Source organism: Mustela nivalis (genome assembly GCF_964662115.1).
Source record: "Mustela nivalis genome assembly, chromosome: 2".
In the NCBI taxonomy this organism is placed as follows: Eukaryota; Metazoa; Chordata; class Mammalia; order Carnivora; family Mustelidae; genus Mustela; species Mustela nivalis.
In genome coordinates, this window is record NC_139021.1 from 148,522,048 (window position 1) to 148,540,320 (window position 18,273).

Consider the following 18,273-nt stretch of genomic DNA (forward strand, 5'->3'; position numbering starts at 1 on the left):
CCATAAGCTGAGGCATCCTTCTCTAATCACTTAGGCCAACTCCAATTTACCCTTTAAAACAACACAAGAATTGCTTCATTTAAGAACATGTTCAGGGATGACTCTTCCCCACTGTTCTTACCTACATTCCCACACACTCTTTGCTACCCACACCTTGTTATGAACTTTCATTAGGTATATCAGCGTGACCAGAATTTTGCTCTATTGTATTTTTGTCCTTTAGAGCTTTAATTAAATATGAATTCCATAGAAAGTCTGTCCCTTTTCTTTCAAACCTGGGTTAGTTATTTCTTCTCATTCTTTGTCAGAAGTTACTTTATTAGAGAAACTTATAGCTCTATTGTGACTTTGGAGCCTTTACAGTTTTTTGACTGGAAAAATCACCCATCCCTGAGATTTTTACACAGCTTCCTAGCTGATATTATTCAGAAATCTGTTCAAAACATACTTTTTCAGGGAGGCCCTTTCGGACCACTCAGTTAAAAAACCTCTTCTCAATCACTGCTCTTTTTAAAATGTGCTTATTTAGTTCAAATATGCATCACTATTAAAGAAAAGCCAGTACGATTTTTTTTTTTTTAAAGTTGGCTTACCTATTATCTATCTCTCCCATTAAAATGATTCCTCTGGGCTGGGGTTTTGTTGTGCTCATCTTAGGCCAGGCACTCAATAAATTGTCTCTGAATGATAAAAAAAAAAAAACAAAAAAAAAACAAAAAAACTATCATGTGGGAAAGTTAAAAAGGTTTTTTAAAATTCCGTCATTGAAAACACCTACCAAGGCCCAGAAACAGTAAGAAAAGAAAAGTAGGGCTATTTTTGAATAGCTACATTTATTAAAAAAAAAAAAAAAAAAAAACCAAAAAAATCCACTCTAGAGAAGAATCTAGAATTCTGCTTCAAGAATCTTTTGATTTCTTTTGGGGACTCCAGGCTGACATGGAAGGATCCTTGTCCTCTCTTTGTATAAATGGCTAAAATCTGACATAGGGAACTGACCAGAAAATTGTCTGAGTAATTGTAGATCTGGGATTTCACCAGTATTTGGCTGAATATTTTCAGATGGACATAGAAAATTGATAAGTTTAGGGCCAACAACTAACTTACACTATTGAGATAAAGCAAAGAGTCCCTAAAACAGAAATTGATTTGAAAGACCTTCCATCATCCAAGAATTATTGAACTATTAATGAGTGCAGGTGCAGCTATATAAACAAAATGGTAATGGGGATAATGAGTGTTCCATTTTATCTATCTATCATCTATCTATCTATCTATCTATCTATCTATCATCTATCTATCTATTTATTTTCAGTGGGTCTCCAAAACTTTCCACATGCTTGGAATGTGTGTAGACCTTGGTTGTTTACCAGGGACACACTTTTTTCCCCCAGTTTTTCTTTAAATTCTAGTCAGTTAACATATAATGTAATATTAGTTTCAGGTGTACAATTTTTGATTAAACACTTACATGCAACACCCAGTGCTCATCACCAGTGTACTCCTTAATCCCCATCACCTATATAATCCATCCCCTCACACACCTACTCTCTGGTAACTATCAGTTTGTTCTTTATATTTAAGAATATGTTTCCCCCCCTCATTTTTATTCATACCTGAATTTTGTATTTTGATGTAGTCCCAATAGTCATTTTTGCTTTTGTTTCACTTGCCTCAGGAAACATACTGAATAAGAAATTGCTCTAGTTGATGTCAAAGAGATTACGTCCTGTGTTTGTCTCAAGGATTTTTATGGTTTCATGTCTCACATTTAGGTCTTTCATCCATTTTGAATTTATTTTTGTGTGTGGTTAAGAAAGTGATCCAGTTTCATTTTTTTGCATATAGCTGTCTAGCTTTCCCAACATTTGTGGAAGAGATTATCTTTTTCCCATTAGATATTCTTTTTTTCTTCTGTAAAAACTAATTGGTAATGTAATTCTGGTTTCACATCTGGGTTTTTAATTCTTTTCCATTGATCCATGTGTCTATTTTTGTGCCATTACTCTACTGTTTTGACTGCTATAGTTATTTGATATAACTTGAAGTCCATAATTATGATGCCTCTAGCTTTCTTTTCCTTTTTCAAGGTTGCTTTGGCTATTTGGGTCTTTTGGCTATATACAAATTTTAGGATTGTTTGATTTAGTTCTGTGAAAAATACTGTTGGGCATTTAGATACGGATTGCATGAAATGTAAATATTGCTTTGGGTAAGCTTCTGCACAGTGGTGGAAACAATCAAAGTTAAAGCAACCTATGTAATGAGAGAAGATAATTGCAAATGACATATCTGATAAAAGGTTAGTATCCAAAATTTATAAAAAGCGCAAAATCTCACACCCCAAAAATGAATAACCTATTAAAAAGTGGGCAGAAGATGTGATAAGACATTTTCCAAGGAAGAAATACAGATGGCCAACAGACACATGAAAAGATACTCAATGTCACTCATCACTAAGGAAATACAAATCAAAACTACAATGAGATATCACCTCACACCTGTCAAAATGGCTAAAATCAACAATGCAAGAAATAACAAGTGTCTTTGAGGATGTGGAGAAAGGGGAACCCTCTTACACTGTTGGTAGGAATGCAAAGTGGTGAACCACTCTGGGTAACAATTTGGAGGTTCCTCAAAAAGTTAAAAATAGAACCACCCTGTGATCCAGTTATTGCACTACTAGTACCTAAAGAATACAAAAATACTAATTTGAAGGAATACATGCATCCCAATACTTATAGCTGATTATCCACAATAGCCAAATTATGGAAAGAGCCGAAGTATCTATTGACTGCTGAATAGTTAAGAGGATGTGGCATATATATACAATGGAATATTAGTCTGCCATCAAAAAGAATGAAATCTTGCCACTTGCAAAATGTAGGTGGAGCTTAAGAATATTATGCCGAGTGAAAAAAGTCAGAGAAAGACAAATAACATGATTTCAGTCATACATGGAATTTAAGAAACAGAACAAAAGAGCATGGGGTGTAAAGTGAAAGAGAGTGGCAAATCAAGAAATAACATTTTAACAATAGAGAACAAACTGATGGTAACCAGGGGGGATGTGGCTGGAGGGATGAATGAAGTAGGGGGTGGGGATTAAGTTCACTTGTCATCATGAGCTCTGGGTGTTGTATATAAGTGTCGAACCACTAAATTGTACACCTAAAACCAATATTACACTGTATGTTAACAAAGTGGAATTTAAATAAACACTTAAAGAAAGTGGGAATAAATGGACAGAGTAATTGAATACACATTTTTCCAAAGAGAAGACATGCAAATGACTAACAGATACATTGAAATATGCTTGCCATCACTAATGGAATTGCAAACATTACTAAGGGAAATACAAGTAAAAACCGCAATGAGATATCACTTTACAGTTTATTTGGTTGGGTATTACCAAAAACCCATAAAAGAAAAGACGTGTCAACAAGGTTGTGGAGAAAAAGAAATCCTTGTACACTCTTGATGAAAGTGTAAAATGAGAAGATGGAGAGGAGAAGGGAGTTGAGGGAAATTGGTAGGGGATGTGAACCATGAGAGACTATGGACTCTGAGGGTTTTGAAGGGGTGGGGGGTGGTAGGTTGGAGAGCCAGGTGGTGGGTATTAAGGAGGGCACGGATTGCATGGAGCACTGGGTATGGTGCAAAAACAATGAATACTGTTACACTGAAAAAAAAAAAGAACTATACCCCCACAAAAAAATATTGAATCAAACAACAACAAAAAAGTGTAAATTGGTGTAAACAATATAATAATAATATAGTCTTGCCTGAAAAATTTCAAAATAAGATTTCCATTGATCCAGCATTCCTCCTCTGGGTATATATCCAAAGTAATTGAAATATGGATGTCAAAGGGATATCTCTACTCCCATGTTCACTGTAGAATTTTTTATAATAGCTAAGATGGGGAAATAACCTAAAAATCTGTGTAAAGAGGCATGGATAAATAAAATGTGTCATGTATATGTTATGGAATAGCATTCAGCCTTTACAAAGAAGCAGGTCATACCACTTGCAACCATGTGGATATGCTTGGAGGTCATTGTTCTATGGGAAAAGGCTGGAAACAGAAAAAACACTGCATGATCTTCTATGTGGAATCTAAATTAATATGTAGAAGCAGACCATAGAATGATGGTTTGAGGGCTGGGCGAATAGGGATTATTGATCAAGTTTCAGTTATAAATAATAAATAAATTCTGGAGATCTGTGTGATATTGAGCCTATGACTAACAATGCTTTATTGCCTACATAAAAATTTAAGAGGCTAGATCTTAAAGTATAAGCTTTTGGGGTGCCTGGGTGGCTCAGTGGGTTGAGGCCTCTGCCTTTGGCTCTGGTCATGGTCCCAGGATCCCGGAATCGAGCCCTGTATTGGGCTCTTTGCTCAGCGGGGAGCCTGCTTCCGCCTCTCTCTCTGCCTGCCTCTCTGTCTGCTTGTGATCTCTGTCTGCCAAGTAAATAAATAAGGTCTTTAAAACAAAAAAGTATGTGCTTTTACCTGCAAAGGAAAAAAGATTGACAATAAAGGGATCAGGAAGAAACTTTTGGAGGTGATTGGTTCCTGGCATTGATACTGATGATGGCTTCAAGGATGTACTTTTATCTCAAAACACATCAACTTGTATACATTATATATCTATAGCTTTTTATATGTTAATAACATGCCAACAAAGTGTCTTAAAAATATGGTTGGATGTATCTTCAGTATAGAATTAGCTTAGGGATTTGTCTCAATAAAACATCTTATAGCATCGGAATCTAGTGCATTAACCTCCACATGAAAATTTGTCCTTTACTTGATACTATCTTTGGCTGGTAATGACCAGCCTGGATTTGTAGACTCAGTTTTGGATTTCTGGCCTTCAATGTTGTGTTTGTCAAGCCCACTCTTCAATCAGAGCCAAATTCAACATAATATAAAGTGCATTTAATTAGTTTACATCTACTAAATAATTATCTAACCCTGGCTAAAACCTTGGGGAAACTCCCTCTTTTCAGAAATTTGACCACAATTTCATCATTTATTCCTACATTATGAAACCTCAGCCACTTCCATACACTCTTCAATTATTCAAATCTCAGGGTGGAACATTATTTCCATGTTCCTGCAGCATCTCACTACTACGTCCATGTATTTTCATGTGGACCCTAGAGATTATTGGCTCAATCTCGATATCTTATGGAGAATGTGACTTACCTGTTTTTGGAAGTTGACCAGTTAGTTGAAGGCAGAACCAGCCTTGTCCAATACAAATGATTCAGTGTCTACTCTGGTCCCTTTGTATTCCATTCCCACTGCCACTTCCCTTAGCCATCATTCTTTTTCTTCTAATTCTATAATATTGTCTGTACCCACTTTCCCACTCTGATCTTTTCCAAACTCCTTTTAATGCAGCGTGTATAGTGAATCATCTGTGACTTTTTAGAACATGTTTAGAACATGTTTTAGAACATGTTTAGAACTTCTTTATGTCAATCAGATGAAATCTGAACTTTGTAATAGGACCATCGAGGCCAAATAGGATCTAATCATGGTGTAGAACGTGTTTCATAAAATATATTGAAGATTATCTAACCTCAGGGTTTGGGTTAAAGACAAACAACATTAACAACTATCTTAATCATTTTTAGAGATGTTTCTTCTGAATAATAAGTAAATATATTCCCATTGGAAAGGTGTGAAAAGTACTCAAATTTTAAGGATTGAGATAAAGGAAATGTTGCTTTTAAAATAGGTTATCAATCAGAAGACAATCTTAACATTGTTGACAACACCGTTGCCAACACAAACCCTTACTACTTTTAAAATAGGTTGCTTTTAAAATGGGTTATCAATCAGAAGACAATCTTAACAATGTTGACAACACCGTTGTCAACACAAACCCTTACTACTCAACCAGGAAATGTGTTCAATTTGTTTATAATTCATTAGCAATATGAAGCAGATAAGTAAATAACTTAGATTTTAAGAACTTGAATTTTGGAAAATATTACAGAAATATGAAATAAGGGCTTCCTTCCATTGACATAAAGACACATTCTATGGCAACAGTTTTAGGAAATGAAACAATTGTAAGTATGCATTATGCATCTGAGGAGATGGAGCTAGAATAAATAACTTAAGAATTAGGAGTATTGGTCTGCTGTGGGATGCTGTGGTTATTCCACTATTTATAGTTTGGTTCTCTAAGGCTGAGAACAATGCTGTTTCTCTCTAGCATGGGACTGATGCATACAGATATAGCTAAGCTAAGGGGCAAGAATAGAATTGAAGAGCACACCTGATACAAACCAAATATATTCCAGGTTGAAGGGTACTATGACCAATGTTTCCTTTGTCTAGGCATGGAGGAAATGTGGAGCCAAGCATTTGTACTATTTCCACTACTTCCTTCCTAAACACATTGCAATATATAACCTCCTAGTATTTTAATTATCTAAATGCCTTTCTTAAAGCATTATTAATTCTGTTGTGCCGTGTTTACAGCTAAAGAGAAGTAAAATAAAAATGTATATATTACTAAAATTTAGAAACTTCAAGCACAGGATTTTTATCAGATGTAAGAATAAAAATTCAGTAAAGGGTATTACAATTAATCAATTGTCTTCAGTATGTGGAAAGATTGTTAGGCACATCAATGTAAAATGTGTCTTGTAAAACAGATTTTCATTTTGCTAGTAATGTGTAGATCAGCTACGGTTGCCTGAGACACTGCTGTAGAACTCTGTGAACTGCTAAATTGGCAGAATGAAGACAGATGGTTCTCTGAAGCCTTCCACTCCAAAGGCATGTGAATTTTTTATCTTGTTATTTTCATTCTGCACATTGTCTCCCTCAGAGCCTGGTGGACCTGCTTGTTCCGCAGAGTGTAGATGACAGGGTTCAGCAGTGGGGTCAGCACCGTGTTCACAAGGGCAGCTTCCCTGTTGGACTCCAGCCTGTTCGTTTGCTTTGGTTTCACATATATAAACACACAGCTGCCGTACATCAGTGAGAGAACTATGAGGTGAGAGGAACAAGTGGAGAAAGCTTTCTGTTTCTCCTTGGCTGATGGGAGTCGCAGGACTGTGACTACTATGTTGCTGTATGCAATGGTGGTTATGATAAGGGATGTCAACAAGATAAAGGAAGTGAGGACAAAAGCCAACATTTCAATAGACCTGGTGTCAGAACAGGAGAGATGAATCAGGGGGCCAAGGTCACAGAAAAAGTGGGGGATAATATTGGGGCCACAGAAGGATAACTGGGAAACTGTTACTACCAGCCCAGTGATGAGAGGGAAGGCCAAAGCCAAGCAGGCAGTGACCAGGAGGAAGCAAGTCTTCAGGTTCATGATGGTCGGGTAATGCAGAGGCTTGCAAATGGCCACATACTGATCCAGAGACATCACTGCTATGAGGAGGAAACCTGTTGCTCCCACAAATACAAAGACAAATGCTTGTATGAAACAGGCCAGAAAGGAAATGGTTTGTTTGCCTAAGAGAAAGATGAGCAACAACTTGGGAATAACGGCACTTATGAAACAACACTCCAAGAAGGAAAAGATGCTGAGGAAAAAGTACATAGGTGTGTGGAGCCTGGAGTCAGCACAGGTGACGGTGACTATGACCACATTACCTGCAATGGATGCCAGGTACGCCAGGAGGTGTACAAAGAAGAGGACCTTTCCCAGGTGCTGGATGGCAGGAAACCCCTCCAAGGTGAATTCTTGGACAGTTGTCCCATTCCCCATTTCCATGGACATCTCTTTCCACATCATCATCACTGCTGGTCTAACCTACATCAGGGAACACAAAGGTTTTAGAGGAGCATGATTAAGTTATTTGCCTATCAAAGAACATGGAGAGGCAGATAACAATGTGGTTTAGCGCCCTGGTTGTTGAATCAGAAGGACCTGAGTTCAGTACTAGTTCAATACTGAGTTCTAACTCCTGAAGGATGGGTCTCCTTTAGGGACCTCCGTGAACTTCACTTTCACCCTTTGTAGAATGAAGATGATACGATCTACCTATTCATGTTTATTGAGGATTAATTACGATAAACCATGGAAATCACTTGATAGATGATGCCAATGTTTCCTAAGTGTTCTTCAAAGTCTAAGTGTAATATTATGATCAATAATATAATGCTTAGTAGAGCATCATTGGTGGGCAGAGTTATCGACATTTTCATACTTACAAATATTTTATTTTTAGTAATATTAATTTGTAAGTAAACATAACAATAATGTTAATAATACCTCCTTTGAATATCCTCTGTAAAATCTGCAATACATTCTATTGTTTAAGTTGCTTCATTATGATCTGTTGAGGACTTATGCTTGTTCTATGCTGGTCACTGAAGTTCAGTATTTCTATTAGTCTTCACAATAACCATGAGCCCCTTCAATGGAAGCAGAAATTGAAGCCTGGAGAGTTCCAGAGAGCTCTCTGGGACCCATAGCTGGGACTTTAGCTGGGACTTTAGGCAGAATTCCAGAATCTGGAGGATCTGCTATTTCCAAATTCAGTGACAAAATATTTTAAAATGGGATAATATCTATTGTTGATGATCTCTCAATCTTAAGTGAAAGATTAGCTTTATTTATCATAATTGTTTCTACCCTTGGTTAGATTCACTGGTGAGTTACAGACCCGTGGAATGAGACAGGGCTGAAAGAGCAACTACTTTAGCACAAACATTTTATAGAAGAGACTGGAGACTAGAGACATTAGGGGCTGCTCAACTTAAGGTAAGTTGTAAAGCCAGGATTTACCTCCCCTCATCCTCTCTGCAGGGTTCATGCTGGTCATGCTGGTCTGTGATGCAGGTGGGAGTGATAGTAGTTTACAAGATCAACCCACTATTATGCAGGTTGTGCAGGGCACCTGGCATTCATAAATTACTCTTGCATCAAAGCTCCATGAACATTCTTTTCTCTTCAGTCCTTTCAATCAGTAAACTTCTCTCGCGATGGTGTTTGGCTCTAGCATCTCAATGACAGGCTAAAAGTCTGGTGTGTGGGATGTGTCTCTCTCAGTAATGCACCCTGGGCCAGGTCCTCTGAAGGGCAGCTCATGAAACCAAACTGTTCCCCCTGAGTGGCACAACAAGAAGGAGCTTCCGCTTCTGTTCCTCTTGACCCCATTAAGTCCACCGGGTCACCAGGGTCCATGAAGCCAGGCACACACATGAATCACCTCATTGGGGGCCAGGTTTCCTCTTCTTGCAGTTACTGTCTTGGAAGACACCAAGAGGTTGCTCTAGGCTGCAAGGAAAGGAGAAGGAAATGCATTTTTCACAGCCTGTTGTCCCACAGTGGGGTGAATATACATCCCATGCTGCCGGTGCTCTGAAGGCCGAAGCCCTGTTTCCATAGCTCAGAATGTTTCATAGCACAAGGCTACATTCAGCTTTGACCACTGAAACCACCGAGGGGAGAAAATTGACTAAAACAACTACATTCCACTGGCCCCAATTCTGGGCTAGAGCTGGACTCCGAGACTGCTTAGGATTCTAAAGAAAAGTCTATCTCTGCCTCCCTCAGTGGGTAGAAGCCCACCTAACATGCAACATTGCTGTCACCTCCTATACTGTCATCTTCTACACCAGTTATTAGGAGAAGGCATCTTCTTATAGGTTTAGCCCTAGGTGCTACTGAGACACAGGACCTTCTGCAGCAATGCTTTATGTCATGGGCACACCTGCTCCAAGTTATTCTATTGCATTATGGTCCTCCATCGTATGCTCACCTTTCAATGTAGAGAAGCATTCTTATTTTACTGCACCAACAGTTAGAAGGTGCTGATATGAAAATTTGAGGCCTCCATAATGTTTTTGCCCCAATACTGTTTGGTGACCCAACAGAAAGGACCTAGCCAGTGAGCAGAGAATGTAGGCCTCCAAATCTTACTAGATGTTGAAGAGACAGGGGCAGAAAGTAAAGGCATGGCTGGTGCCTGGGAACAGCGAATCAGTCAATGTCGAGAACAAGAATTACTGACCTAGCCCTTCCTTATATCTATCTTCCCATTGTCTCTGGTGATAGCGACTCCCAGATGTCCCCACTGATTTTTCACAAGATTTGGAGGAAGTTATATGACAATTTCCCAAGGGTTTTTAAATCCCATGTTCAATATTGCTACTGATTTGAGGTTAACAGTCCAGACTACAATTTTATACAGTGATATTTGCACTGAGACCAGGGCACAGTTGTTAAAAGAACAGACCTTATGGTGAAAAACAGCTGGATTACACCCTGGCATTCATGAGGCTTTTGGGGGAACTCCGCCTTTCTTGGTCAATCATTCCTCATTCTTCCACCAATATTATGATTCTTTTAATTGCATATTTCATCTGAAAAATATTTGCATTGTACTCTCCAATATCCTTGAAAAAAGAAAGTGCACATTATCCTTTTCAGGGAAGAAAAAAATTCTAGGTGGTTTCTGTACTATCTCTAACCTGGCAGGCCCCACTCTTTTTAAATGTATCTGGGATGTGGAACCCCAGATTCTTTCTAAACTTAGAAGAGTATAGATGTGAGCTAGAGGGGGGAGAAGCTGTATCCATAGCAACCATTGTGTTGGAAAACTGCTGCTTCTGGGTATCTCAGCTGGGCTGCCATGGCAGAAGTGACCCAATTTTTTGTGACCTCTGGTTTCTCATCCAGAGTCCAATAATGGGACAAAACTCTCAAAGTATTTGCTGGCAGCCCTGGAGATACCTGGAAATTTGTCCTGCATGAATCTGCCCTCACCATAATTGGTCTCACAAGGTCAAGGCAATTACTACAGAAACTTTCATGAGTATTCATGTGGGCCCCATCTACCCCAATATACAAAATCATTTAAAAATTTTTTTTTATTTCTTTTCAGCATAACAGTATCATTGTTTTGCACCACACCCAGTGCTCCATGCAATCCGTGCCCTCTCTAATACCCACCACCTGTTTCCCCCAAGCTCCCACCCCCCACCCCTTCAAGACCCTCAGATTGTTTTTCAGAGTCCATAGTCTCTCATGATTCACCTCCCCTTCCAATTTACCCCAACTCCCTTCTCCTCTCCATCTCCCCTTGTCTTCCATGCTATTTGTTATGCTCCACAAATAAGTGAAACCATATGATAATTGACTCTCTCTGCTTGACTTATTTCACTCAGCATAATCTCTTCCAGTCCCATCCATGTTGATACAAAAGTTGGGTATTCATCCTTTCTGATGGAGGCATAATACTCCATAGTGTATATGGACCACATCTTCCTTATCTATTTGTCCATTGAAGGGCATCTTGGTTCTTTCCACAGTTTGGTGACCGTGGCCATTGCTGCTATAAACATTGGGGTACAGATGACCCTTCTTTTCACTACATCTGTATCTTTGGGGTAAATACCCAGTAGTGCAATTGCAGGGTCATAGGGAAGCTCTATTTTTAATTTCTTGAGGAATCTCCACACTGTTCTCCAAAGTGGCTGTACCAACTTGCATTCCTACAAACAGTGTAAGAGGATTCCCCTTTCTCCACACCCTCTCCAACACATGTTGTTTCCTGTCTTGCTAATTTTGGCCATTCTAACTGGTGTCTCAATGTGGTTTTAATTTGCATCTCCCTGATGGCGAGTGATGATGAATATTTTTTCATGTGTCTGATAGCCATTTGTATGTCTTCATTGGAGAAGTGTCTGTTCATATTTTCTGCACATTTTTTGATATGATTATCTGTTTTGTGTGTGTTGAGTTTGAGGAGTTCTTTATAGATCTTGGATATCAACCTTTTGCCTGTACTGTCATTTGCAAATATCTTCTCCCATTCCATGGGTTGCCTCCTTGTTTTGTTGACTGTTTCCTTTGCTGTGCAGAAGCTTTTGATCTTGATGAAGTCCCCAAATCATTTTTACAATATCTGTCCATCCACACCACACACTTCTACTTTCCATCCAGGCCAAACTTGGACCCCATAGTTATTTTCTCAGTTGGAAGTGAGGGAAAATAAAGAGTAATAGGAGAAGAGTTACAGAAGCTAGATCAATATGAGACTATATATTTTAATCCTAAAATAAAGGCACATTTGCATGAGGTTTTCATTTTATTCAGTGCTAATTCTTGGTGCAGAAATACCTATCATACCCGAAAGAGTCCCTACGGCAACATGATGGTGGGAATGTGGGAGGAAGAGGTCTGTGTTTGATGTTAAGTTTTACAAAGTGGACAAAATGGACAAAGAAATGGGCTGAACTTACTCTACATTGTATCTAGCATAAGGGGTGGTGAGCTGATACTAAGAAATATTTCTAATTGTCCTTGGTCTATTTTCTCTTTTCTGGACAGTGCCTTCTTGGCTAGTTATTTACCTACTATTTCTTTGTGTTTTTAAGTGATATCTTGATCTCATTTGTTGTGGCTATTTTACTGCATTGCTTGTATTTTGAGTGTTTAATTAGCCCATCAGAGTAAGGAAAGGGACAGTTCTTCAAGTTGTATTTGTGATTATCAAATTTAGAAGGATAAAGCACACTTAAATTTATGGATTCTTGTGTTTTCCATTCCGTCCTTCAGCTACTCTTGAAAAATTAGGTTACCCCTATATTCAGGATTTAGATAATGAGAGTATTTTGGTTTGTAGTGTATTTGGTTAATATGATCTATTCCTAGAATGGTTCCAATTTCTAGTATTATATCCCTAAGGGAGAAGGCTAAGTTAAGGCCTGAGGAAAGGTAAATCTCATCATCTACAATATTGTGGGAGAGGGCATAGGGAACGCTCATTTGAACAGAAGTTAGGGATCAGGATGGAGAGAAGCACTCACTAGGCTGAACCCAAGGCTGAGGGTGGAGTGTTGGATTATTAATAATACTTTGGCAACCACCGTCCCTTATGAATTTTCCATAAAAATAAGGCAACAATGGCATTGGGGACCCAGAACACATCAATTCTCATCTAGAATTCTCATTAGTATCATACCCAATATTTATCCCTCCACATAAGCAAAAATATAGTAGTGTTTGTTAGTAGCTTCCAACTTGGGACCGTGAAGTGAAACTGAAGGTATAGGGTACTTTATTCTATCTGGGTATCTTTGTTTTCTTTTTAATGCGTGCATGGAAAAAAGAATTTTTTTCCTTTTTAATGAACCTGCCTTTGCATGTAGAATGATTAATTAAATTGAATTATGTGTGTGGGATAGAAAGAAGTAGAAAAAGCCATCTATAAATCTCAGAAGTGCAACTCTTTTGTAAAGGTCTGTCTCTTCCACTTCTGTTACTTTCTTAGTAGGGTTTCTTGTGCTTGTCTCACTTCTGATGGATGGATGCTCCAGGTGTTCACACATGTGGTTCTAAGTGGTGTTTTTAGCACAAGATTCCTAAGTATCTTTATTTCAGGACCTTTCCAGAATGTAATGGTGAATGTTACATTTTGCAAGGTTAATATTTTACACAAAGTATGGAAGAGCCATCAATCCCCACACCCCCAAAAAACCTCCTTTGAGGTGGCAAAGTTCATTCACATTTTTAAGTTCAGACCACTTCTGATTACAGCTTATTACATGAACTAGTTTTACTCTTTTTTTTAAAAAATTATTTATTTATTTAATAGACAGAGATCACAAGGAGACAGAGAGGCAGGCAGAGAGAGAGAGATGGGAGGAAGCAGGCTTACTGCTGATCTGCATGCTTACTGCATGATCCCAGGGATCATGACCTGAGCCAAAGGCAGAGGCTTTGACCCACTGATCCACCCAGGTGCCCCAAACTAGTTTACTCTTAATGGAGGGGAACTACTTAGAGGACAAGGTGAAGGACGTGCCATGGAGAGAAACCTAATTTGTATGATCCCCTTTTAGTAAGTGGGATCCTTTTGGCTGGGCTTGAGACATCACCTCACCAATAATTGGTATTATATTGGTGGGTGTCATGAAGTCAGTGTCCAAGATTCCTAAGATTCAGTAAATCAGACTGATCTCTTTCCACACGTGTGACTCTGGGGATCTTAAGCTTTTGTAAGACATGGGTAGAGGAAGATGTTCTCTGGACTGACAACACAATCAAATTCTGTTTTCCTATCCAGCACTTATCACTGCTTGGAGACAAAGCTCCTGAGGAGAAGCCTTAGGAACCAGAGGAGAGGAGATGAATTGGAGTTCTTCAGCCTCCAATATGACTGGGCTTCTCAATGTGGGGTTGAGTTATCTATCAGACTCTTCTTCCTTAGCTGGGAGGTCAGGCCACCCACAAGGCAGGGAGGGAAAGTGGCCAGTGCAGGCAAAGAGGGGGAGCCCATGCTCAGACTGATCAAGAAGCATACTGCCATTGATGAGGGAACAGAAGGCTGGCTGAGGCCAAAGCAAAAGCTGCCATACAGCAACCTTCTCCCACCTCTACTCCTGGGAGGCACATATTGTGACATTCTTTAGGAATTTCCCAACTATCTTAATGTTAATACCTTGCTAAAGGCCAAAATGCCCTTGGCAGAGGCAAGGCCTCTGGTATCTGGTATCTTGTAGGTCCTCTTTAGCATATGAAAGTTCTACTGAAACCTCCCTTTTCCTTCCCCAACCCCCTGGTACATAACCTGCCATCCCTACAACCCCTGGGCACTTTCTGCCCACAGGTCCTGTCCCTGTGCTTTAATAAACCACCATTTTGCACCAAAGATGTCTCAAGAATTCTTTCTTGGTCATTGGCTCTGGACCTCATCCCAGTGAACCTCACTTATATTCTAAAACTTCATCATTTGGTGTCCAACATGGGGCTGTGAGTCTCTACATTTGGAATCTGAGCTTTGGTGCAAAATTGGCGAGTACTTTCTCTCTCCTCTTCCTGTAGTCTTATATTAGGGGCTTTTCAAGGAGTATGGTCTTATTGGAACACTTGCATGTCAATTGCTCAGGCTGTAATCCTCTAGCTCGAGGCTACTCTATGGGGAGGAGAATGTCTGCCTTTTGGCTGGAAGTTAGTACCCTGGCCAGGATAGTAATAAGACCCAGAAACTTAATGCCCTTTCTTCATTCCTGTTCTTGTACATAGTTGTCTGTCTTGGACATGGGATAGCCACCTAAGTCACCAGAATGGCTGCCAATTTGAAGACTCCCATGTGAGGTTTCCTTCTGATTGGTCTGATATGATCCCCTCCATATCCCTGGTCTAGCCACTTTTGGTCACAGGACCTCCACTGGGAGCCAGCTGAAACCAGTACCCAATTGAATTAAAACACAATTGGGGACTGTTTCCTAGGGAACTTGGCTGAAAAGACCACATGTGTTGGAATGTTGCATAGATCATGATGGATTTCCATCTTTACGGTTGTTTGTCAGTGTTTTCTACTAACTACTTAAAGCTAGAAATTCAGTAATTTACCTTTGTAAAACTTGTCTAGTATTTTCCACGGGTTAAAATTGGCAAAACAGTATGCAATCTTAAAGACAGATGATGGCATGGCTCGGCACAGCATTTTGTTCCATTCACCAGGCACCCATCGGCAGCCTAGGATGCGATGGGGTAAAGGAGGGGAGCTCGCACACACCTCCAGGGCCTTTTATAGCAGGAATGCCTTCACAGGAAGGCAAGATCATGATCAATAGTGATGTCTTGTTGAGGGACGTCTCTGGTTGCTTTTGACACAGGGTAACCTCTGACATATCCTGCATGGGACACCACCCAGGAGCCAGGGGGGATTTTGTAATGGACTTTCTTTACTTTTCTGGGGGCATGGCCTCAGTAGGCTTCTTCTGTTCCCAATGACTGTACCTTGGAGTGTCTTTTAACCCACTGGAAATAATTGGGATTGTGAAACTTAGGAAAGAACTGAGCTCTTGTAACACTGCATGGCCTCAGTGGGATTGATCAGTTAGAGCTCCTCTGCAGGAAACAGACACATGGACCTAGGAAACCTTCATTGCTCATACCTAGGCCTTCATTGCTGTACACCAAGACCCCGATCTAAGGTTCTTTTGCAGAATGTGTTTGCTCAAATGGGTTAGCTATTAAACTCCCTCCTGTCATATTGGATGATAATTATGTAAATAAGCCTTCTCCTAGTAAACCCAGGTTGCTGGAGGATACACAGGTCATCCCTAGCAAGGAAGACTCTGATTTTATCTCTCTCTGTTCCTCCTAATAGATGTGGGGGCTTCTCCCTTACTCATTTCCTGTGTTAATGGCTATAACTGGAGCCAACTAAGGTTAGTCTACCTCAAAACGGAGACTTTAAGGAATATTCCCAAACAGCTGCCCTTTCTTTTGGGGGAAATTCTCTGTCTTCTCTGGCCCAACGTGGACTGCCTGACACCTCCACCCCTTGTTGGTGGGAAAGCATGGTATCTGCTTCTCTGTTGGAGCTGATGAGCTCTAAAACCAGGAATCCTTTCTCCGCCTTCTGGCAGCACTTTTTTTCTTCTGTCTCCCCTTTCTCCTATTTCTGCACCAATGTGGGTGCGGCCTGAATAACTGGCCTCTAGACCATGCACCAAGGCTCTTTCTCTTCACTATCAAGGAGCAAGAAGAGCACCCCCTGGGCCTAACACCCCCCACTCCAGATTTCCCATGTCTCAGGTAAATACTGAAAATGGGGTGGGCCCAAGTGGAACATAAATCAGTATTTAAACTAATTAAGTTTGTTGGTTTAATTAAGATCGACATGTTTTTGAAGTTATAGCAGTAAGTGTGAAACTTATTCTATCAAGGTTTACTGAAGGTCAAATAACCTCGTGCTACCTGTGTTGGGTTGTTAGCTAAAGGAGACTAAACTGATGGTTAATTGTCTGTCTCAAAGTTTTTATAGGTAATTGTTGACATAGATTTCAAACTCTTTGGTAACCTGAAAGTTCATAATTTTGCTTGGATGACAAATGGAATTAAATTTGTTGGGCATCTAGGTCTTCTCCAAATAGGATAAAGTACTAAAGCATTGATTACTGGACATAGGTTTGTGCTTTTGACTTACTGCAAAGACACTAAGAATATTTAAATCTGTTGTTTAACATGTTTTGTGCTTAACTGATTCATAAATTTGTCATTTAAAGAATTCTGCCCTAACAGTTTGCAATTGGTTAATACTTAACTGACTAGAGATTAAGGTGTTTCTAAGACTACAAAATTCTGCTAACTATAATTACGACTAATGGAAATAAGGGAAAGAACGCTGTATGTGGGAAAGTAGATATGTAAGAAAGATAAAGAATGAGAATTCATTTTGTTAAAGATAAAAGGTAATTTTGTTCTAAATGAACTGGTTGTTTGGAAAGAAATGGCTTGGGACAAAATCTTTAAATGTAAAAGAAAGTTAGTAGAAGGATTGTGCAGGGAAGCCTTCAGAAAAAGAGGTTTAGGTGTGGTCAGGACAGACTAAGATTGAAATGAACAGGTTTTAAAGGTACATTGGTATAAGATTAAAATTGTTGCCATTCAAAAAGACAGTTTTCTTAAATCTGCTGTTAGGAAGAAAATGTAAATAGTTGCTTCCTCTTTGCCTGTGCACAAAAAACATTTTTCACATTTTGCCTATCAGGTCTTTACCACCTCTAATTATATGTAGGCATGTTCTTTAAAACTTTGTAAGATTTAGCAAATGTTGACAAGATTTAAATTGCAAATGAAATCTCTTTAACTCATTATGCTTTTCCTTGGTTTGCTCAGTTACTCAGGAAGTACTGCTAAACAAATGATAAACCTTGGGTTACATCTGGGTAAATGCTATAACTATTCTAGAGATTCAGTGCATTTCCTAAAGTTTAAATGTTTTGATAGATCATCACTTGATATTGGAACTATTGAAGTGTTAGGTTTCAGTGGGTTGCAGGATAACTTGAGTTTCCTTGTCTACAGTATCATAGTGAACTCCCAGATCATTAACAATGTCCATTTCTGAGGTGTTTTTGTTCTAATTCTCTTGTAAAATGAGTTTTATCTTAAAGGAGATTCATAAAAAGGACTTTTGGGACAACACATGTATTCAATATCTTTAAGATCCAAACTGAAATGAGTAAGAATTTCCAGAACTAACTAAAGCTGCATTCAAACTAAACCAAAATTAGTAGCATGGGACTAAATGAACTAAAAGATTATAGTGTTGTGTTTCATTTTAAACATTGCTGGTTCTCTAAAGTTTACTCTTCGAGACTAAGGAATCTTTTTTTCTTAAGATAGCTATTACTTACGGAAATGTAAAAGTAATTCATTTGTAAAGAAATCAAAGCATTCAAATTTTCTATCTGAACCCTCTGAAACTCCAAAGGTCTTCATAATTATTCTTTCTTCCATGGCAATCAGTCATTTGCAC

General features: G+C 39.1%; 1 protein-coding gene across 1 annotated transcript; it reads right to left on the reverse strand.

Annotated features, from left to right (window-relative positions):
* Positions 1–6,821: 6,821 nt before the first annotated feature.
* On the reverse strand, positions 6,822–7,766 carry LOC309857202 (olfactory receptor 6E1-like; the record flags this gene model as incomplete). Its single annotated transcript, XM_082718830.1, has 1 exon — positions 6,822–7,766. One exon carries the CDS (start codon positions 7,764–7,766, stop codon positions 6,822–6,824), a length of 945 nt encoding a protein of 314 aa, XP_082574956.1.
* Between the last annotated feature and the right edge of the window lie 10,507 nt (positions 7,767–18,273).